At 27.3% G+C, this 25,732-nt stretch overlaps 1 protein-coding gene across 1 annotated transcript; it reads right to left on the reverse strand.

Moving 5' to 3' along the window:
- Positions 1 to 937: 937 nt before the first annotated feature.
- LOC105831765 lies at positions 938 to 24,775 on the reverse strand. The gene is made up of 32 exons (XM_036289082.1): positions 24,130 to 24,775; positions 23,050 to 23,205; positions 22,303 to 22,940; positions 21,239 to 21,320; positions 20,413 to 21,082; positions 20,100 to 20,284; positions 19,072 to 19,242; positions 18,855 to 19,001; positions 18,539 to 18,614; positions 18,259 to 18,400; positions 15,173 to 15,800; positions 14,167 to 14,697; positions 13,629 to 13,827; positions 13,185 to 13,350; positions 13,030 to 13,108; positions 12,176 to 12,567; positions 11,616 to 11,896; positions 11,327 to 11,526; positions 10,700 to 11,005; positions 10,540 to 10,621; positions 9,815 to 10,040; positions 7,128 to 7,635; positions 5,810 to 6,262; positions 5,028 to 5,211; positions 4,568 to 4,724; positions 4,231 to 4,312; positions 3,491 to 3,870; positions 2,698 to 2,972; positions 2,403 to 2,596; positions 1,993 to 2,283; positions 1,806 to 1,896; positions 938 to 1,377 (listed from the first exon to the last, which is right to left on the reverse strand). Exons 1-32 carry the CDS (start codon positions 24,606 to 24,608, stop codon positions 1,225 to 1,227), a joined length of 8,604 nt encoding a protein of 2,867 aa, XP_036144975.1. The 5' UTR covers positions 24,609 to 24,775; the 3' UTR covers positions 938 to 1,224.
- Positions 24,776 to 25,732: the final 957 nt, after the last annotated feature.

Below are 25,732 nucleotides of genomic sequence, written 5' to 3' on the forward strand. Positions count from 1 at the left end.
TATTAGATTTATTAAAGATAGATAAATGCTTATTCAAAAATAAAATAAAAAGAGCAACATTAAAGCAAGGCTCTTAAAAATTAAACAACGAAAGCAAAGAAAATTTGAAAAAAACGTAGCATAAGAATAGAGAGCCACAGCAACGCGTGGCAGGGCATAGCTAGTTACATTATAAAATATAATATATTTAAATAATAAGTACAACCAATTATATAAAAATTATTTATATATATTACTAAATTACTTATATAGATGCACGCGCGCACGCGCACACACACAATAATAAGATTAGATTTCATAAAAATATCAAACTTAAAGATGAAACGGTCAATAGTGGTCTACAGCAGATCTTGCCTAATAATTACTTTTGTATAAAGTTTAATCATTTCTAGTTCACGTAAACTGCGCTCGTTATATTTGTCTTGGTCTTTATATTGCTCTTGAAACAGTTTTAATCAAAGTTACAATATATATCACAAAATTAAAGAACAATTTAAGAATTTTATTACTTACACTGAGAAAAAAAGTTGTTAATTTGACTGAATTTTTCAATTAAATTAAATTATTTAATTCAAGTATTTATATATTTTAATAAATTATTATATATATATGTGTAATTTTAGTATTTTATTTATTTCAGTTAAATGCATAAATTTTTAAACAAAAGAAATTTAATTAAATGTAAAAGTTTTGTCAAGTTAACATTTCTTTCTGAGTTCATAAACATTTAAAAACTAAAGAATTTATATTTTAAGTAAAAAATAATACCTCAACCAAGATTGAATAAGATAAAAGATTTTAAGAAATATTTACATGTATAAAAACACACACACACACGCATTAAATTTTTAGTAGTATAAAATAATACTTATTTATAACTTATTGTAAATAAAAATAGTTTTTTGACAAATTCTAGAATTAATTAGAAATAGATAAGTATATAAAAAAAATTTTTATATTAAAAATTATTATGTACTGTAATTGCACAGATTATAAGGAATAATTTCAAACAAATTATACAATAAGTAATGTAACTATTATAGTATATAATTTGATAAAAAAACAATAAAAATCTTTATACTTCCTTTCTTGGTTTGTATTTACTGCTTACCACAGTAATTTGTACTATAGAATTTTTCCGTGTATAAACATATAAAAATATATACATATAATACATACATATATATATATATATATTATATATACTTATACTCTTTTGGCTGATTATGATTGTTTTACAGTTTTGCCTCCTTTTATTACAAATATTTTTTTAGCTATGCCAGTTAATTTTGTCAGCCTGGATTTTTGATCTTCTATCGCTTCTTGCAAATGTTTTAATGATTCTTTTTTAAATTTACTTTTTATAAAATCGGTTATCTAAATAAAATAAATTATTATTAATGTTTTAAAATGTAATTATGTATTTATAAAAATTTGATATAAAATATTTGTTTATAAATAATTATTAAGCAAAAAATTGGGAATGTGTTGAAGTTCTTTTTTCTTAGAAAAAATTTAAAAAAATCGCGTAATAAATGCAATATGAAATTCTTATTTTATAATTATTTAAATTCAAATTTATAATTTTATTTTAAAGGACTTCTATATTTTATGTAAAATTAATGTAATCATAAATTGATGTAAAATTAATTATTAAAAAATACATATTGTATATATATATATATACATATATATAATATGTGTAATAATATAATATTAAATTATAACCTTCATAATTATTGATAATAAATTAGAGTAAATTATAAATGAATAAAGTATGACACTTTTAAGATAATAAAATTTACCTTGTTTAGTTGTTCCTGGGAATATGTGTTAGCAATAATATTATAATTTAACATTCCCTTTTCTTCTGAAGAAATCTGTTTAATGTCTTCACTATAAAAGAATTAAAAAAATTTATAATTAGTAGATGAAGAACATAAAGTCTTATAATTTATACAAAACGTATTATTATTTAAAAGATAATACTACCTTATTTTTTCTAAATTTGCTAAAATGTAGTCAAATACTACGTCTTTGTCTAAATGTTTGCTAATAATGTTTGAAATTATGTAATGGTAATTGTTTTGTAATATTGAATTATTTAAAGCATTCATATTTATTAAACTAATCAGGATATTAAAATTTTCAGATGAAGTCAAGTAGTCTAATATTTCTGTGTCTTGATTGATGAGATATGTATCCAATAATTTATTCCAAGTAAAGGCGTTGGCTTCTATTATACCGTAACTGTACGTCCATTCTCTTAACTCCCAAGACATTCTTATATGTAAAAAAAATTAATCCTTAACTATGTATATTGTTATTGTTATTAAAAATAATTTGTTATTTTAATTTATTATTACTATGCCAGAATATATGCTTTAAATGACAAAAATCACCTGTCTACTTTTTCAGGGTTTTCGAGAATTTCATTTAATTTAATATTAGCCATCCTCTTGCACTCAGAGTGACCTAAACTACACGCCCACTTTAAAGTATAATATCTTTTAAGCTTTGTAAGATCATTTTCAGCAGGATCTTCTTCATATCCCACACTTTTAATATGTTCATCCAAAATATGTAATATGTATTGCTATAAGTAGAAATTATTATATAAAATAAATTTGATAATTCTGCTACTTTTAATTAACTATTAAACATGTATTTTTTTAAATTAAATATAACATTGTTTACCTTAAAATTATTCATTTCTGGGATTTTGAACAGTTCCTCCATTTCCCTTAATAAATTAAACATTAAATGTAATGCTAAAGGATCTGTATCTTGAGGCAGATAACTTGCGAGTTCTAGAAATATCTCGATATCGAGTTGCTCTGCTTTCATAAGGTGATAAGCATCATCAATGATTTGAACTCGATTAAGCACATGTATTTTTGTATAATTGTCAGAATTGAGATAGTTTGCAAGTTTGCGCCAATTCGAATCATCATAATTAACGCGATAGTATCCTGAGAAGAAAATTACAAATTGCATTATTAAATTTTTTTAGAGATATCTTCTGTAATATTTTCTTTTTATTTTAACTAAATATGCAATTTTATAACAAAATACGTCTTATTTTTAATTAAAACTAATTTTAAATTTATTTTGGTAAGTTATATTATTATTTCTGTTTCTCTTTGACTTATTATATATATTTTTATAAATAATATTTAATGTAATAAATATATCATAACATTGAGACTAAAATCCATTAAAAAATAATTTGATGTGTAAATATAATCCTTAAATTTTTAATTTAGAAATACTAATTATTGACAAAATTATTGTATAAATAAATTACAATAATGTTATTTTCTTCTCTATATATTTAAGTATCAAACAATTGCTATTATAAATTGTTAATTATAAATAAATTCACTAATATATCATTAAAATTTTGAATAAACTTAATAAAAATTTCAGAGTGTAATACTTTTTAATTTTAATTAAATAATTGTTAAATATATAAGTAAAGTGTATTCACCCATTTGTTGTATGTTAACTATGATCCAGTCATTCGAATCGACTCCCTCAATGTTTATATTTTCATCTTGTGGTTTTAGCCAATGAGTGGGCAAAGTATTAGAGAAATCGGGATTTGATTCTGTAGTAAAAGTTACAGGAATCCACCATTTATCACTATCGACGCTATGATTTTCTCTTTTTGGATAGTAATGTTCTTGTGTTATTATTGTTTCATTGGTGTTGTAGTTTCGTGTCACACGCACCAAAGGATAATGCCTTTGTTTCAACCAGGTATCCATTACCTCTTTCAATCTATAGGTATTATGTGGAATATCTGATTCGTCGAGAGCTGTTTGCAAAGCGTTCCATAAGTCATCAGAAGTAACTGAACTGAATTCACTACACAAAATAGACGTAAAATAAGAGATAAAATGGGATGAAAGATAATGTATGTATTTTATTATATAATAATGCAATTTTAGCATGAAATAAATTTGTTATTAGTTTAATTTTTTACTTTCTAGATTGTAAAAAGTAAAATAATTAAACTTTTAATACTATTACGAGAAAAGTAAAAAAAATTAAACGTAACGTTATACTAATTAATTAAATTTTAATTAATTAAAAAATATTACATTAATATTATTATATTAACTTTTATACATCTATCATTATCTGTATCTCAATAGCATAAAAAAGTATAACATACTTTTTTATGCTATTGAGATACAGATAATAATAGATTTATGTTATACTTACTGTTTATGTAAATATTTAATGATACCTTTTCGAAATACTTCAGCGGTAATAGTATGTTGTAGCATGCGCAGTATAGCGGGTGCTGTGAATATTAACATAAAAAATATCACTAATACCTTAAAATAATGCGATAGTAATCACAAGTTTGTAAATGTAACCAATATAATAGAAAAAGTTAATATTTAAAATTTAAAATAAAATGCATGTTTCTCCGCGTTCTTCTGACAAATTAATATATAAATTAATAAATTCTCTTTTTATCATTACTTTTTCTTGTTACTTTGTATTATGTACATTCAAAAATTTGATTTACTTATTGATATTTATTCAGTCTTACCCTTGCCGTAAGCGGCATAAGTAAAAAGTGTATTAATTTCTTTGCGGGTATTGACTTCAAATGTAATAGGTTTCATATTTTTAGCAATATCTCTTTCAAGGGCTAATTGCTGAATATTGATAACAAAGGAATCCATTATTCGTTCTTCTTGAAAAATCTGAAAGCATTGAAATTTTAAAAAATTTCAACAAAATAGTAACTAAATATTAATTAATATAAAATGAATATCATACGTCGAAACAAGTATTTTTGTGCAAAAATCAATTACTTAATTTATAATTTTCGAGTTTTAGCTAACAATTATCTTTACAATAAATATTTTCTTAATAACAGTCTTAAAATACACACACACTCATTATTTTAAAACAAGTAATGAATCAATAGTTTTAATATTTAATCTATCTTCTGCATAATAACTATTTTTTAAAACGCATAATTTTGGAACAATATTTAAATCAACCTCATTAAGAATATACTCTGCGAAGAATGACGCGAATCCCTCGTTTAGCCACACATGAGACCACCATAACGGGCTAACTGTATTACCAAACCATTGATGCGCCATTTCGTGAGCTGCTGTCATCGCTATTCGTCGTTTACGATACAAACTATCTTTTTTATCATTGTATGTAAAAGATGTTTCCCTAAAAATTATTTTATATAGTTATATATAATTTGTTTTGTAAAAGTGTACGATATAATTAATGTTTACATGTAATAGTTTAAATTTTTTGAAGTAAACGTAAGAGTTTTATGGTTTTAATTTGCAATGTGTGTTTATAATTTAAGTCATTCTGTTTCTCTTAATTTTTAAGATACAAAAAAATATTTTCTTGGTACTGCCATGGGTATTTCGCATTTAATTATTTTTTTTTCTATTTAACATATTTGCTAACATATAAGACGATCTTAAGCATTTAATTAATTTTTGTCCTACATATGTGTGGACGATCTTAATCGTTTTATAGTTTCATTGTTTTTGTTAGACTGGCAATAATGTTTTATTTTAATTTTATTAATTACATTTATTTTATTATTTTATCTATTAAAGTAATTATAATAATATCTAAGAATTTGTAAACATCATATATTTAAATTGTCTAAGAAGTCAACATTTTATTTAAAAAAAAATCATAAAATTGAATTATTTCCAATATTTTAAGAACAACTTTTATAGATCAAACTCTATCAGACGTGAAATATCCATGATGATATCTTAAGAGTTAAGTTATGTTACGTTACGTGTAAATTATAAGTCCCCAATTTTCCATGGCACCTGCAGATGATAATTGCGGAACTGCTACATGATCCATTTTCGGAACTTTGTCGGTGCTGTTAGTATATTCTGTTAATATATCCCTAGCCTTTTGAGCAACTTCTTGTGCAAATTTTGAGTGCGGAGCCAATGTCGACCTGCACCACATATTGACCGTTCCATCTGCATTAGGAACACGAACATAATCGGCGATTACAAACGCTACGAGATACGTGGACATAACAGGAGTCGTGAGAAAGTGTGTCCACATCATGTTATCTTCGTCATTTGATTGATACCATATCGGCATATTTGACATAGCTTTGTAGTTTTGATGATGTTTTATGGAAATATTGAAAGTGGCTTTTAATGCCGGTTCGTCCCAACATGGAAATGCTCGTCGCGCTTCGCACGCCTCAAAATGCGTTGCAGCCAACCACCTATCATATTTCATAATGTAATATGCTTTCGATAACAAAATAAATTTATCGGCTATTGTTACAATGAATAAAATGTTTGGAAAACGTGTATAAATGCGGTTTCAGAATTATGTTGAATAATAATATTTCTTGCAATCTGGCTGTGACATGTGTCATTCAACGCTTTCAAATGAAATTTCAAATGGACAAATAAAGGGAATTCTTTAGAAATTTGATAACTTAATTTAATTAGAATAATTACACAATATAATTTAATTAAATGTAATTATAATAATTGTAATATATACATATAAATTCAATTTTATACAGTATAAAAACATAAAAAAAAAATAATTTTTCAACAGTGCAATTAAAATTTATCTTTAAGTCATGGATATTTAGAAAATTATTTTTCAGATAAAAATCTGTTAAAAAAAATATATATATATCTAATTATAAATTAAATTGTTATTTAATTTCATTATTAATTAATTGATAATTAATTAATTAATTAGAAATATATATAGTATAATATAAGTACAATTATAAATAATGTACTATATATTTACAATAAAAGATGTTTTAATATATAATGATTAAAATATTTAAGCTGTAAATTTATAATTACGTGCATACAATATTTTAATCAACATATCTCTTTATAGACGTTATCAAATCCCCTTAGTTAAATAAAATAAGTGCAGCTTTGCTGCACATTTCTTTCTTTCTGTATAGAAATGTTTTATAATTTTATTTGAATTAATAATTTGAACATATTATGATGATTGCAAAGTTAAAATTAATTGATAATTATAACAAATAATAGATATTACGAGAAAAGCATAATAACTAAAAGACTTTGAAAATTTAATATATAAGTACTCACATTTTTCCCCTTTTCTCATCGATGTACGATGTTCTGAAAAATCCATGTAAATCATCGTTTAAAATACCGACAAATTGTATATTTAGACTGTAAATTCCCGAGGGTAGCTCATCATCGAAGTGAAGAGTTAAGATTTCTGTTTCATTGTCATAATTATGCATTGTCGGTACGTGAACTTCGCTGCTAATCAATGACGTCGCTGTTTCATTTATCGTCAAATCCAGCGCGTGCAAACTTATGTTTCGTGTTGCACGACGGATCTCGATGATTACATGGGATTTACCGTCAAAGGTAAAATTATCTTCTTCCATGTGTGGTATCAGTTCGATATTGTAGTGCACTGGAACTACGTTATCTGGTAAGCGGTAATTGACTGTTGCGTTCAAGTCGTTCTCTGAATTTCCGTGAACAGGAAGTACTGTTGCGACGGTAAATATTAAGCCGATATTTACTAATACTTTCAGAAACGCCATACTAACTTTTCTTTTAAATATCTGCACAAACATCACTACATAAAAAAAAATAAAAAGACAGTTAATTATCATATTCCAATAAAATGGTTTCAAAAACAAAAAAGAATTAATATAAATATATATTAATTCAATATAAATTAAATTAATATAAATTTCTTATAGCTATTGCTTTAAGTTACTTTTTAATAAAAAGTTATCTTCGTATTTCTAACACAAATAAGTGTAAATAAAAATGATAAATAAATAAGTTTTTATTTATATTATACTTACAATATGTTAATTTTATTAATCTAATTTGATCTTGATACATGCAATAAGGTTTGTATTTTTTAATTACACATACTGTCTTATAGTACGAAATATATTATAAGAAATTTTGGATTTAGAAATGCATAACAATGCATAACAAATGCATAATGCGTAATAATATGTTTGTCAAAAATATTGATTATATTGATTACGATATTTAAACTTGAATTTGATTATAAAAGACTTAGCAAAGAATTGACAGGATAATTTTCGTGTTGTAATTAGTTTTTTAATGTTGTTAATGTATACAACGAATTTTACCTTTCACTTCTATATACTTGCAAATCAAGTCACAAAACGTTGCAGCGGTTAAGGTATACCTCACTATTCAATAGTACGTGCCTCTACTTGTGAAGAAAATTAACTCTAGTCTTCTATTTATAATATTCGGTACGAATACCTCGTATTAGGTGACAATTGGATATTCGATGGTCATCCATTGTCATTTCAAATGTGTTTAATGGCATGAATAATTTACATAATTGACCTATGTCATACCTTATACTATGAAGCGATGAGTTGTGTCACGCATTATAATTTTTAAATACATGAAAGAATATAAATTAACGCGTTTACAACGAGCATATTTTTTGAGGATGGCGTGATCCACTGTGTGGGCCACACGTTAATATTCACTAGCGACGACGTGACTAACACGGGTAAGGTAATCATTGAGAATTACGTTGACAGATATTGGTATATTTTACGTGCATAAGTGTGCGACATTCGATAAAATAAAACATCGCTACCATCCATTGCATATACTGAAAAACAAGCTCACTTATAATAATCTAGCCTTGATTAAAGTATCCAAAATCTTAGTAAAATAGTTTCAACTAAATATAAGGTAATTATAACGACCAAATATTTCAAACAATATCATTATTAAATGGATCTAACAAGTTTACTTAGAATTTTTTTAGTGTAGAAAGTAATTAACTGAGACCATAGTTTAACAGAATGATAGTAATCCTGCCACTCCTGGTGTGTGTGTGTGTGTGTGTGTGTGTGTGTGTGTGTGTGTGTGTGTGTGTGTGTGATCACGTTATAAACATATAACAATTCTCATTATTATATTTGGTGTAAAAAAAGCTTTCACATTAAATACAATAATGGAATTACAAGGATATAAAAGATATGCTTTGAATAATCAATTAAAACATAAAAAAACATATAATTTCATAAAAATACTCTTTTTACAAATATCTAAATTCAATTGTCTAAGATGTGTTTTATTAATGCTTGTTGTAATGTTTGCGAGTGTCATTTGTCCTTGTCTAATGTTTGATAAATTACAAGCATGAAATAATTCCAAAAGCATTGCTAGATAAAACGCATTCCAACATTTGGCGAAAAAATTAATGTCTTAACATTTTTTCTTTATTTCTTCGGTTATAAGTATTTATAAATTAAATAAGCTATATATAAATATAGTAATCAATATATTTACAATTATACCACGTACACAATTTTTTAACTTATATTATACATCTTTATAATTTTTTAGCATAACTATACGGTATTAGAATTTTCCATAGTATAATATACTCTGATTTATGTTTAATCTCTAATTTATAATTTTCTCCCGTTAAATATTATGATAGTATTTTAGCTTATAGCAAAAGCATCTTTATTGTCTCATAAATTATAACAAACATAAACTCAAATTATGTATTTGAGGTAACTTAATATAAGAAATTTGATAATGTATAATACAAGACCTTTCACGTGATTTCATCTTCTCTTCACTTACGAAATTAAACGCGATAATATTTCAACAATTAAACCGTTATTGGAAGAGGTGAGGAAAGATGTTATACATGATATCAATTTCATTGAGAAAGTATGATTAAGTTTAACTTAATCAATTAAAGATATTACATAACGTGATGAATTGGACTTTTCAATAGAATCGTGTGATTAACAGTGAGACAATCAGAATAAACGACGTCAAAACAATAGAACTTGCAGAACCTGTTTGTGAGCATTCTTTACAATTTTCCAATACCCATTTTCTAACGTCTTCTCGATAGGTTTTGATCCAATCAAGTTTATGTATCGCGACGGCTAATCCTTCAACCTTCTCAACCTTCTGCACATCTTGTAGCTGCCCATGTACGAGTAGCGCCAACTAAAATGCGAAAACAGTAATATTCAAAATTTTTTTCAATAATTAATACTAATCATCGATATTATTCGATCATTAGATTTCTAAAGTATAGTGCGTAGTTGATGAACACTCGACTACATTTTGGAGATGTAATATTGTGAAACACTTAATCAATCCACTTTACGATAAGATAGAAGCGCGTTCGATCAAGGACGAGATACAAATGAAATGTCTCGTAAATTCTAATTACTAAAATTTAGTTACACAGAGATACGTTATCGCGACTGGATATCATGTCCATATGGCGCAAATAACTGTTTTAAAAAAAGTGTTCAACTGTGTGACGGTGAAAATCTTAAAGCATTATTTATCTAATAGTTTTCAACGGATTAAATAATTATGTCATATACTTGCGCTATAAATTATGAATCCGAGAAGATATGTCTTTTAATGAAAGCTTAATTCTGTTTATTTTCCAAAAGTATAATAGATGAAAGAAAAGAAAATAATAATGTATTACCTCTGCATATTGATCTGCCGTTACAACTCTGTTGGCAAGATTATTAAAGAGGGCAATGAGCAACGAGTTATCTTCGTTATCTCTGTGAAGAAGTATAATATTATCAATCTGATCATGGTACATTGTGCGTTATTCAAGTAAGCAGCGAAAAATAACTTACGCTTTTTGGATCATTTCGATATTGTTATTGATGAATTTTTCGAGGATGTTAAAGGATTCGACATTACCAGCCAGTATTGAATTCATCGCGGCGAAAACATCGACGCTGGAATCTTTTTCCAAAGTTGAATTAAGGAATTTCTCAACAATATCCTCGGTTTTAATGCAACCAAGCCCGGCCAAAATGTCCCTCTTTTCATCCGCGTCTTTGGTGCCTTTGTACTTTTGTAGAGTCTTCTTCAACGTGTCTTCGTCTGCGTTTCGCAATCCGCCACAAAGAATTCCACTCCTCGCGTCTGACCAGAGACTAAGATCAGAAATCAGCGATTATTACAATTATTATAGATTAGATATTTAATATTGTATGATAATTTTTAACAAAAATTTGCGTCATTTTTACGTATTTGTATGTATTCCTGTTCTGCTTTGCAATTTGCAGAATGTTCATAAATTTTTAAAGCGATTCTAGAATATAACGTAGATTGTATTTTAAAGTGCATTGTTAAAGGATATATTTTATAGATTGTACAATAAATTCATAGATGCAGCGGACATTTTATTATTAAAATTTAAAGTAGGTAATCGTAATTGTAGACGTATAGAACTGCGGCATATTTTTTAGACTTACTTCTTGTCTTCTGCATCATCCTTCTTATCCAGCCACTTCTTGAGCTCTTCACTAGCAAATTCGTTGCATTCTTTTAAGCCGTATTTACAAGCCGTATTTAGCGCCAACACCTTGGCAAGTTTTTCTACATGCGTGCCATTTCCCCAGACTGTGTAATTGACTTTGTTTGCAAAATTTTCTATTAGACTAGAGACGTGTATCTGAAATTTAGTGGTGCATTAGAATGGTACTCGCAAATGTTTCCTCGTTTTTGAAATACGCATCGCGTATTTCTTTTTATTCAACTTACCTGATAAGCCGTATAGTTTTCTCCACCTTGTAGTACGTTATCCAGATAATTAAATGCTCTGACAGCGGCATACCACGGAATATAATCCTGCTCCTGTTCTTTCAGATACGAAGTGATGTTCAATGCAACGTAGTATTTCAAATGTCCCGTACGTGCGAGATTTAACGCATCGTCGATCAATTGGGCGCGATTGGTTGTACTTATGTTTGCATAGGACGGCCCGTTCAAGTATTTCGTTAGAAGCTCCCAATTTGAATCGTCGTAATTTACACGATAGTATCCTGTAAATAATATTGCTTGATAATCTTGTGTCATATTTAATTCTAAATCTTCGAAATAAATTTACGTTTGTATGATTATTGAAGAGATACAAGTTCAACAAATTAAATTAATTATAATATTTATCTTACATTACTGTGTAGAAAACACAATTCGATTACATAAATAACAAAAAAAGGGAATTATATATATATATAAATTAAGTCAATTAACATGTACGGATTAATACACATGTTACCAATGCTTTAAATATTTTGTAGCGGTAATTAATATATGCATACCTGTTTGATCTTTATTAAAGAGTATCCATTTGTCTTTCTTTAAATTCTCAAGTACTTTACTTTTTCCGGGTATCAGCCAGCTAGATTTTTTATCCTCGGGCTTTACTCCAAGAGGCGACTCTTCAGTTACATAGTTGAAAGGTACGTACCATTGTGTTTCATCTTTTTTCGTTGGTTTTACCAAGAAAAATCGCTCCTGCGTTACATTAACTGCATCTTTATCATCTTTCTTGATCCACTTAACTTGGACAACAGGATACCCAGGTTCCTTTACCCAGTTACCCATAACTTCTTTCAATGTTTTACCTTCCGGTAAATATTCTTTTTTATTTTCTTTCAATGATTTTTCTATAGAATCAAAGAGCTTGTCAGAAGTAACAGACTGGCTCGCGCTAAAATAAAAAGTTACATGATTATTATCTTGTTATCTTATTGAGTATATTTTTTTAAAGCTGCGTACAAACTCCAATAATAACATTCAATAATTGTTATAAGTAAACATTCAGAAAATAATTAATTTTTTAACCTTAAATTATATTTTTTTGTTGTTGTATAATAACATTTGATTTTATTTAATAATATTTTTAGATAAAGTTCTGCATTAATTTTTTATAAAGTAATTTAAATAAATTAAATATAAAATAATATTTAAGAATTATACAAAGAATAAAAATTAAGTAAAAATCGGGTTTTGCTGTATACAAATATAATAAATTAGTGAATTAATAGAGTTATTGCCAAAAATTATTATATTATTCAATATTTATGAAATGTAATATTTAGGAATGTTTTATTTATTTTATAAATATGTATAATTATTATTATAATATAATTGTGAATAATTAATGACTCACTGATCCGTTAGATATTGTTTAAGTCCTGTTTGGAAAGAATCTCCTAAAAATCCATGCATCATATGAAGGATAGAAGCGCCTGTAAAAAATAATTAATATAAATTAAAATGACAACAGTCAATTTTTATTGTAGAAAAGAAAGAATTAATTTCTACCTTTTTTGTAGGAAATATCATCGAATAAGCTTCGAATTTGATTAGGAGTTTGTATATCGGTTTTAGGATTCAATGCATGAGCTTTATTGCTTGCATCGACGACGAATGACGTTGCTTGTACATTTTTAATAACAAATTGTTCCATAAGACGCCAAGATTCTCCATACTGTAATTTAAATTAAAATTTAGTTAAACAAATTTATTATATATATATTAAATAGTACATTTTAGATAATATATGCTTATTAAGACATCGTTAGGCTTTTGTAGACAATTTCAATAGAGTAACATTGTAATGTTAATTGTAATTTTAAATTGTAAAATTTGGAATGTTAAGTTTTTACTACGTTTATACTTGATAATTATTTTTTAGCTCCTTAGTATGCACAACAATTTCCGCTATTATAATTGAAATTAAAAATATTTATTATTTTATGCACTTACCAATTTTGGAATAACCTTATCAGTAATGTAATATTGGAAAAAGGTAGCAAATCCTTCATTTAACCAGATATGGTTCCACCATTCACAAGTAACCAGATTACCAAACCACTGATGAGCGAACTCGTGCGCTATTACTGATGCTATACTTTGCTTAGCTTCCGTTGTTGTTTTGTTCTTTGAATTAAGAAGGCCAGATTCTCTAAAAAACGTAAGCAGTTACTTTTTAATGCACTATGAATAACATTATCATGTTTATGACAATTATTTTAATTTATGATGTATAAATTACAATCATATTTACACAGATATAATCGAATTTTTGCAGAGAGCTATATGTGGTAAAAATTTTTACATTTTATATAAAAAATTTGTACAAATTTGTATAAATTATTTGTAAATTATATTTTAGCAATAATTAAAAATAAAATAAATTGTAAATTAAAAAATATCGCACTGGACTTTTTATTAAAAAAGAAATTAAATTTTGGCAAGGAATTTAAATTTTGTTCTTCAAATAATGATTTTTAATCAATATTACCTGTATGTCACAAGACCCCAATTCTCCATAGCACCGGAGAAATGTGGAATTGCAATTTGATCCATCTTCTTCATATTTTGACTTTTTGCGTCATATTTTACGTTTTCGTAATAATCGATATCAGTAAAAGCTTTCAGTTCCTCCAATGTTTTTAATCCATAATCGTATGCGAATTGTTTTTCGCTCTCATCTACTGTAGGTTTTGCCCAAACCCTATATTTTTCATCATTCTTCAGATCGGCGAAATCCGAAACTGCAAAAGCTACAAGATAAGAAGACATTAATGGTGTCTTTTCAAAAGTAAACTTTTTATCCTTTTCATCCTTTTTATCATCCTTTTTATCATCCTTTTTATCATCCTTTTTATCATCTTTTTCTTTTGCAGGCGTATTTGAAATCGCTTTATAATTACTATTTTCATTATCAGGAACAATAATAGAGATAGTAAAATATGCTTTTATCTGTGGTTCATCCCAGCATGGAAAGGCCTGTCTTGCACTTACTGGTTCAAAATGCGTTGCTGCGAGCCATCTAGAATATGTATTTGATTGTATTATTACAAACAATTATTATTTTGCATATATATTTAAAGTTGTTAAAATAAAATTGTTTATTTAAAAAAGAGGATTTATTTTAATTTTAATTTGTCAGTAAAAAATTTAATTGACTATTGTGTAAAAATACTACAATATCCGTTTTTTTATTTAGAAATAGGATTCAATTATTCGATTCTTATAACAGAAGATTTAAACAAAATTTACAAAAAAGCAAAATTTTAAAAAAATTATTAAATTGGTAATTTTCTTCTGATTTACCTAAATTTATAGCTTAACAATAATTGTTTTAAACAATCCATTTAATCATTTAAACTATAATTGACAATATAAAAATTATTTTAAACAATTTTAAGTTATTATTGATATAAGATTTTTATATAATATATGTAAAAATTTTAGTCTTTTAAACAGATTCAACATTTGTAATAAAAATTTAATTATTATCTTACATCTTTTTATCTTTATCTTGGTAAAAATCTTTGAAGAATCCACGTGTTCCATTATTCAACTTTCCCGAATACTTCAAATGTAGTTTTGTATTATTTGCTGGTTCAAGGTCCTTCTCGAAAGTTAGTGTCACAAAGTCTTTTTGTAGATTTTCCTCAAATTTCGGTATCAATACAACTTCTTTTTTATCATCTTCTTTTTTATCATCTTTTTTATCATCTTCTTTTTTATCATCTTCTTTTTTATCATCTTTTTTATCATCTTTTTTATCATCTTTTTTATCATCTTTTTCATCATCTTTTTTAGGATAGATTAGTTTAATGTTATCTTTTTGAAACTTAAGTTCCTTGGCATGGAACGTTATCGTCTTTGTGGACTTCTCAATTTTGAGAGTAATCACAGACTCTCCTTCGAAAGAAAAACTTTCTTTATCTTTAACAGATGATTCGAAAATCGGTGTCAATTGGATGTCATATTCGATAGGCTTAACATTTTCTTCTGGTAATCTATAATTATCCAAAACTTCTGGTATGACTTGTGGAGATACATCCTCGAAAATAGGATTGCTTGCCCAGCAAGCCGCTAGGACAAGCATTAGCGGCAGCAGAAATCTCATTGTTAATATCATGCCTACATAAGCAGAAAAGTTCTAAGAAAAGCTATCCAATCTATTTTTGTTAAACGTAATAAATTATTAAGATATAATTAAATAATGCCAAAGTGCATAAGTTATTACACATATAATCTAAAAAAGTAATTAAATATTTTAATTAATATTCAATATAGATAAAAATCACAACGTTAACAAAAAATATAACATTTATTTCTGTCACACGCGTTGAGAATTTTAAAATAATAAAAGAAATATAAATTTGACAAAAAAATATAAATTTTATAAAATATATTTTTTATAAATTGAACATTACTGCACAAAAAATATACAAGTTCTCAATAAGGATATGTTTGTGCGTTATAAATTTAAAAAAATATTAAAAATATTATTTATATTTATAATAATTAATTTTTATAAAAAACTTTAGTATTAGTGATGATTAACGACGTACCTTAAAATTAATCGAAGATGAAGAGTCGATCTCTCGTCCCCGCAGAGACGAGATTTATTGAAAGACTGCTTGACCAAAACTTCGGGCCTTATAAGACCGTAATGGTAGGACGTGTCGTTAAGAAAAAAATGTCGCTGCTACCTCTAATCTTATCGTTAAGCTCTTTCGATGCAAAAGGTATTATACTCTTCGAGGTAAAAGAAGTAAGTGGACCATCTCGAACGCGACTCGCGAAATTTCCGGAACAGTTTTAGCAATGACATCGCTGATAACGCGATAACTAAAATACAATGTTATCCGACCAATCGATGGTAGACCCGGTCAGATATCACCAAGATCTAACTTTTTTATCATATCTTTCAACACGTATCGAATGGTATTGCTTAAGCAATATGCTGCGTCAATTCATGAAGAGTTCGTAATGCTACTATAAATTTTTATAATATCTTTTGTATTACTAATTTTTGCTAAGCAAAGCATGTGTTAATGTAAAAATACGCCCGCATAGATTCCATAATTCTTATTGTTCTTGTTAATATTTAAATGTTAAATAATAATTATTACGTATTAATTTTATATAAGGAAATGTATAAGATTAATTTTATTAAGAAGAAGCGGTCAAATGTAAGATTATAATAAAAATCGCTTTATTATGTTTTTGAATGTCATCATGAAGCATCAATATAGCGAGTGAACCATTTTTAATTAATCAATCTCTCTTCCTCTTTCTTAAAAATTAAAGTGATTTGTGCGAGTATCTTTCACATTTGGATTGAGAAGCTTAAAAAGACTAAAAACGAGTAGATTAAAAGGCTACTTTCTAAATAATTTAATTGTCAATAATTTAAATGTAAATTATTTTAATAATAATTTAAATAATTTAAATAATATAACAACATATGTCGGGTAACAAGTGTCAACTTAATTCAGTCTTCGTGTACATATTAGAAAATTAACTTAAGTGAGATTAACTTAGCATAAAACAATTTGAATAATTATAATAATATACATGTAAAATTCTAAACACTTAATAAGTATATTGTTATCTTGTAGCTTTAATTTTTTGCTAGAAATATTTATATACTTATGTACCGACTTTCTTAATCTTTTGTCACTATTTTCCCATTATCAAAGTTGAAACATAGATTTTAATGATTTATGGTTAGTCAACATTGATAAATCATTAATTGTGAAATTCTTTTATTTAATAGTATTCAGTATTTAATTATTTAATAAAGCTCAGTTTATGCAAAATATTATCATAAAGTAAGATATTATTAATCTTTTTTTTTATTATCTACGGTATATTTACGCAAACGGAGATAAAAACTGATTGATCCATTTAGGATATCGTCTGCAAAACATACAAGCGTCATGATATAGATGCGTAAAAAAATGTTCAACTTTAACAAAACGTAAAAAATCTTAACGTTAATAAAACATAAATACAAACAAAAGAATTGATTTGTATTATAAATATGTATACAAAAAAATATTTTTATTTAAAACACGATTTTATTATAAAACATTTTAAAACTCACGTACAAATGTATGTAATAGTTAATATCAAAGTCGATCGTCAAATATAAAATAGGACTAAAAGACTTAGAAAAAATTTGATTATATAAATATCTATATAAAAATATAAAATTTTATCAATTTTTACAAAAAGAATAAAAAAAGCGAAAAATAATCCTAATAAGTTATAATAATTATATTCTAAAATATTTTTTATGTCGCTCAAGCAATTAAAATAATAACTAATTAATCTTTTTTTAATAACATATTTATTAATGCAACTTTTTTTAAAGAAATTATTCTTGGAGAAATATTTGAATAGGGTTTGTACAAATCTTTAAGTATAATATCTATATTTTTTTTATTTGCGTATGTAGATTACAAATTGATTATAAATACAATATAATATAATGAGAATTCACATATTAATTACACAATACATTATTATAAAATATTATTAATATATATATATATTAATATGCATATACATTCTTTTTTAAATAATTAATTAAATGACAATGCTTTTTCAATTGCAGGTAAAGATTTATTTGTCCATGTAATAGTTGAAGTAGAAACAGTTACAGCCCTTTTTGCTGAATTCAATGCTGATCCTAAGTTTTTTATGTTGTCATCAACAAATAAGCGAAGCTATAATATTATAAATATTATATAATTACGTTATTAATATAATATAAATATTAGTAAATTATTTTAAATAGTTTTTTTACATTAAAATATAAAAAAAGCAATTAAAATATTAAATAAGGTAATATGTATAAATTTTACCTTTTTTAATTGTGTTTCCAAAACAACTGTATCGCCTATAGCAGTAAGCATTTTAATTAAGAAATCTTCTCCTCTCCTATGAAGATAGAAGTAATTTATTGTAAAATTTCTTTTATAAATATAAAAATTAATATTGCAAATAAAAAGTTCATTATTGAATAATTGTTGTTTCAATAATATAATGTAATAAACATTAATACAATTTTAACTTTCAAATAATCAGTTTTGAGATAATTTGTTATATATAATTAAAAAAATATAAAAATAAGTATAATATAAAAAATAAATTATAAAATAAAGAACGCATGATACATACGATTTAAGGATTGTATGCAAATTATTGTTAATAAAATCGATGGCATAATTAACATTTTCGGGATTGCCATTTAAAACGGCATGAACTATTGTCATTCTGTACTGCTTGCGAAGTCTATGTTCATATGTTACGGATGTATTGAGATATCTGAAAATTAACAAATTCAGTATCTGATCTTAAGCACGTTTATCTGTGTACTCCAATTCTTAGAATCCACCTGTCGATTAAACGAGGAGTCTTAGTACATCCAAGTGCATTTAGCAAAAGCTCCTGTTCTGTATGTAAGTCAGTGCGTAGAAATCTGTTCCAAACTGTGTACCAATCATTATCATCACCTGAGCGAATGCCCACGCAATATACAAAACTCTTGAAATTTGCTGGTACCGTGCTGCATACACATAAAATGTACTATTATAAAATTTATATTGTGCTAATCAATTAGTTATCTTTATCAAAGATAAAGTGTGCTTAACACAAATATTTTATAGAAAGATAAAGTGAAGTAGTACTGAAAATCTAGAATAAAACGGTTAAATAAATACTGTATTGAATTGTGTATGTCCTCAGAAATTTAGATTTTTTTGAAATTTTAATTAAAATTATTAATATACGTATAAGGTAAACGTCCCAAGAATCGGACATGTACTTATATCCGGACACTTACATAAAATTTATTATTATTAATCTCAAATGCTTTTGTTACTATAATATTACAATTTAATTGTAATCTTTAAATATTCAAGATTATAATTAAATTTTATTATTATTAAAAAAAGAACATTTGAGATTAATATTAAGTTTTTGTGTGAAAGTGTCCGGATAGAGGTACATGTCCGGTCACTGGCACGTTTACCTTAATTGTGTCTCAAAATTTGAAAATTAAATTATTTTAGTCAGAAAATAAAAAAAATAAGTAGAACAGTTATTTGTAAATAATTATTTTTAACAAAAATATTATTTTAAATACAAGAGTTTTAAGTTGACAAATTATAAACTACATTTACTAGACAGTTGTCTGTCTGTGAGTTCCGCTTACGGTAATTTAGTGACAGGTGACTGTCTAAACAAAATCTGATTGACTAGCTTTAAGTCCTTAAATTTAAAAAATATTGCTTGAAAAGAATTTACAAATAATTGTTTTATTTAATTTTTCGAGAATTTTTTTGCTATAGTATTTTTATTCGGGAATTTCGATAATTCATATAACTGTATTGATTTCGGGACATCGCTGGTAATTGATCGTACCTTTTCTCAGACGAGATCCACGATTTAAATAAAGTTTTTGATGTCTTTAAGCAATGGATATTGTTGACCGAGCATGCAGTAGATAAAATCAATTCACGATGCAGCTTCGTTATTGTACTGTCTAAGAGATTTTCTTTAAAGCTTAGTAATTTGTATATCGGTTCCAGTACGCGATTTACGTAGTTCTGCAAATTGTATCGATACATTAATCGAGAGTATTAAAATAAAATCGTTATATTAGATTTTGTAATTATATTACTGCATAACCATTTCAAATTGTAGAAAAAAAATGTACGAGCCTGTGATCGCTTACCTGAAAAAGCTGTTGTACTCGCGGTGAGTAGACTAAAATACGATTTAGAAAATTAAAGTTATTTTTTGCAGCGATCCACGGTTCGTATTCGGTTTCGCGAATGAGATATGTCGCGAGATCAAATGGAATGGAATAATCCACATAACCGGCTCTGGCTAAATTAAAAGAGTCATCTAGAAGCGCAGCTCTGTTTATAACATGCACTTTTTTCAAATTCTTTAACTTTAAATGACGGATAAGCATTTTCCAGTTATTTTTATCATAATTGACTCTATAATATCCAACTTGTTGAACGTTGAAAATCACCCAGGAATTCGACTTGACAGAAGCGACTATCGTACTGTTGGCATGTGGCTTCAACCAAGCAGCCGTAGTAGTTCGATCCAATACAGAATTCGATTCTTCGGTAACGAAAGTTAACGGTATCCACCAACCTAATTTTTCGGAATTTATTTGCGCTACTTGACGGTTCAGATAAAATGGTTCTTGCGAAGCAGAGACAACCTTCGTTTTGTAACTTCGTGTTATAGTCACTAAAGGATATCCTGGCTGGTTCGCCCAGGATTCTACGACATCTTTTATAAGTATGCGCTGACGCAATTGTCCTGATCTACTTAACGCAGTCTGCAAGTGTTGATACAAGTCACACGGAGTGGCCGCTTGATACGACCTAACAATAAAAATAAATGTTTGTGATAAAAACAGTGGCAAAAAATAAAATAATTATTATTATTTTGAGATGGAAGATAATTGCATTACGGCAATGATATTATGCGTTTACGTTAAAAACTCGATAGAAATTTAAAAGCGTTCCGCGTATACCTACATCCCGCGCAAATAATTTTGTAATCCTAATTGAAACGCTTTGTTTCCAATGATATAATTGATCATGCGAATTACGGATGCACCTGAAAACAATACAGTATTATGTTATGATTGATTTTTATTATATTATGGTGCGAATTTTTTCAAAGCCAAATTAATACTACATCAAAAATTTTTTATTAAAATTAAAAATTATACGAGATTACTAACATGTAAATATAAAAGCAATAAGTAATATTAAACATAAAAATAATAATTCAATAATTTACTTTAAATATGAGTAATATAAATCAGTAATTCATAAGAATAAATTATAAATTATATAGTAGATTGGAAGATAGCTTTATCAATTTTGCGAGATTGTTTTACGTGTAGAGATCTGATCAGAGTTATGTAAAAAACAAATGACGCATCACTTAAATGAAGATCAAAGGTGATTAAATATGAATCAGGTTCATGAAATATATACATATAGCAAAATATCTATATCTTTTCATTTTCCACATGTTCTATGTTTAAATATAATTATTAATTATTTAAAAATTAGAGGATGATTGCCAATATTACTTCGTTCTTGGATTGTATTTCTTAAACAGAAACTAAAAAAATAAAATTTTGGAAACATACACATTAAAAAGTATCTTCTTCTTCTTCTAGATAATGGAGAAATTTTTATAATAATGTTTCGAAAGTTGTAATAATAAGTTTTTAATAAGATAAGCAGAAATAAGTGTCTAATAAAATAAGTTTTAAAATTCTCCGACATAATAAGCCATACTGCTACTTTAATATAAATCATCTGTACAAAATATAGTTAATGTATATAAGGAAAGAAGCCTTTTATTTTATGTAAAACGTTTTTTTTTATATAAACGTTTTATAAATAAAGATTAGATTAGCGACGGGAAAAGTCTCCGGATAAAGAAAGATTAGATTAGATTATTAACCTAGATAGATCTTCTAATATCCTTTATTCTATCTTATGCTTTTTATTATCTCATATATCATCAAGTTTATATTATTACAAATAAATAAAGGATTATGTGCATGGTTTCAAATCCTTACCTTTTTTGTAAGAGACAAAATCCAATGTAGCCATAATGCTGCTACGGTTTCCGACCTCTCGGCCGTTCAGTGTGCGTGTATGATTGTCGGAATCTGCGAGAAGTGTTGGCTGCAGGCAATCTACTACGAATACATTCATCATTCTCAAGTTCGGTTCCGCTAAGGACACGCCGAAATATTGGAAATACGTGGCAAAGCCCTCCTTCAACCAGACAACGTCCCAAAATTCGGGCGTCACAAGATTGCCGAACCAACTGTGAGCATACTCGTGTGCCATCGTCGACAGTCCGTCTACTGTTTTTTTTGTCGGGGTACCGTTCTCGTGCAACACTACGGACTCTCTGTAGGTGATGAGGCCCCAGTTCTCCATCGCGTTAAAGTTGAAATCCGGTATCGCGAATTGATCTACCTTTATGAGCGGGCTCTTCACCAATAACCACGTCTGCAACGCCGAATAGACCGCCCGACCGCGATTCAAAGCCATCGATCCGCGAAATCTCATGGAGTCTCTCGTCCACATCTTAAAATCCCCCGAAATTCTTGACCGTTCGGGGACAAAGTTGTGCACCGTCCATCCTACCAAGTACGTAGATATTCGCGGTGTGGGACGGAATGTAGTCACGTAATAGGTATTATTTCTGTAATTTTTGCAATTATTGTACGAATGAAACCGTTTGCTTTTTAATTCTTATTTCTTATGTACTTTTTTTTGTTAGTTTGATTAAGAATAAAACATTATGTACTAACTTTCTCTGTACAGATTGCACTGGAGTGTTACTCGTTGCCTTTTGATCTTTATGATGGCCAATGTGCAATTGAAATTCTGCTTTTAAATAGGGTTCGTCCATGCAAGGGAACGCACGACGTGCGTATGTGGGCGAAAATTGGGTTAAACTAATTCGTCTAAAAAATATAATTGATAAAATGTAAAATAAAATACAATAAATATCAAAGTTTGTTTCTAATGTTATAAATAAACATTTCTAAATAATTGCTTTGCAACTTGTTACTCAATGACCTAAAATTAAAGCATATAATAGAAAGTTAAATGTATTAAATAAGAAATTTATATAACTATTTCTATAAAAATTAATATGTATCATTCAATTTTATAAATAATACGAAAAATATTGTACTTATGTAATTATATGTAGGGATAGACAAAATAGTGTATGTTTAAAATAGAAAGAAATATACTACTTGTTTTATTAATAAAAAAGTTGTCAGTTTAATATAGAGAACAAATTTCTTTTACTTATACAGGATGAAAAAAATGGAAGTAATAAAATATTTCAAAATTAAGACATTTGAAAAAAAAATATTTAATACAAAAGGAGCTCGTTAGTCAATTTTACAATTTTCAATAAAAATCCCTATTTCTTATTCAATATTCATTCACTCACCATTCAAAAACTATAATGAAATTCTGTTTGGTTAAATAATTTCTGACATATAGGCAAAGTTCAAGTACTCGCAGAGTCTGAATCTAATTGAAGTCATTAAATACTAAAAATGACTTTATCTCTACTAAACAAACATACAAAAGGTATATAAATCCGACCAAGCTACTTCCACGCGGAAATCTTCTAAGAATATATAATGCCGGAAAATTAATTTCTTATTAACAAAAATGTAGTGTATTTCTTAGGTGTTTATATATTATTTTGTCCATCTCCTATATATTAAACATTTAATTTTACGAGGATGTTAATGCACCGCTTTATACATTCAGCGTATCTTTTCTCATTCCACTTGGATTTTATTTCGACTACTTGGTATGCAGTTCTAATACATAACATATATACCAGTTCATTCATAGAATATTACCTCAGTTTTCCATCAACTTCGTACAAACTCCCATAAAAACCGAATACGTCATCTGCGATCCGTCCTTTGAAGGATATTTCTAAAGTGTATTTCGCAGGTACTAGTGCACGCTCGAGATTAATCTTAAGCATTTGTGCTTCTTCATCGTAAATGTAACCGAAAATCCGAATGAATCGACCTGATCCATATAGAGATGCATTTCTTTGTATTATTAATGCATCCGTGTGCAGCATGATAAAATCTGTTTTCTCAAGTACTTGCAAGATGATTCGTACATGACCATCGTAATTTACGTCAGTGGGATGTGTGTAGATCGACAGGTCGTAGGAAATAGGAATAATTTTCTTGGGTAATCGATACCGTGCGAAAACATCCGAATTTTCTCCTTTATTTGTGTTGACATTATCATAAGCAAATGTCAGACTTAAAACAATGAAAATAATTAATGCACGCCAGAATAACGGAGAAGGAGTAGTCATGATAGCACGAAGAACAAATTTGCTCAATTGGTTTTTAGAAATCTCTTCAATCAATTTCTTTAGCTGAAGTTTGTGGTATCACGTTACAATATACTTGACAATAAGATAAAAAAACGCACACACATACACGTACGCACGCATGCACGCACATCCGCGCACGCGTGAACCTAGACTAACGCGTGTACCAGTTCCTATTCTTACTGACGCTGTCACAGCATGATGTACTTCATAATTTGCGATTAGGCAAATTAAGGAATTAAAGTTCACCGAAGAGCTAATTACACTAAACAACGCCCAGCAACGTTTACGCTGCGTCGCCGACTCAAGATTATATGCTATTGAGAATTACTCGCGTAGTTGTTATATTATTTTGTCATTAACAATATCTCTCTCTTACAAGTAGATCGTCAATTGATTTCGATCAGACATGTAACAAGATAATATTTGTCCGTCTCAGAGCAATGTCGATAATAAATTTCAATGAGGACACAATGCGGACATTTATGCTATCTGTAACATTATTAAATATCATTATTGATATAATTTTCACATTATCATAGAGGTTTATAAAATAAAAATGCGAGATAGAAATAGAGAAAGCGGAAACAATTAATCTGTATTAAATAAATATCTGTAAGCTTCATGAAATGTTAGATATAGTTTAGATTAAGAGAGTAATCCAGAAAAGATTATTTATCTTCCTTATCAAATAGAATTCTTGATTAATATAAAGAATCTATCTATTGATATCCTTTCTTTTTTAATTTCTGCCTTTAAGATCGGCTCTATTTCTCTAAATTAGATTTGTCGCTTTGTGTGTCAATTTATTGGGTATTACCCATATCATTTTTCGTTCGATCGAGATAGCAGTTGTTAGTCGGTGTTGAGGTTTTAGGCACAACTTGCTGAGATTTGCATATAATTGCCGTAGGCTACATGTCTTGCCTTTAGGCTGCGTTGAGGTTTACCTACGTTCTATATACCTTGGTATTGGAAATCAAAGCGACACCTTATAAATTTGATCTCTATTGATAACTAAACATAACTTTTTTACAGGAAACATTAAAAAAGAAAAGTTAAATATTCTGCAGCCTGCGATAAAATTAGTGATTAAAAAAGACATA

Source organism: Monomorium pharaonis, chromosome 6 (genome assembly GCF_013373865.1).
Source record: "Monomorium pharaonis isolate MP-MQ-018 chromosome 6, ASM1337386v2, whole genome shotgun sequence".
Lineage (NCBI taxonomy): Eukaryota > Metazoa > Arthropoda > Insecta > Hymenoptera > Formicidae > Monomorium > Monomorium pharaonis.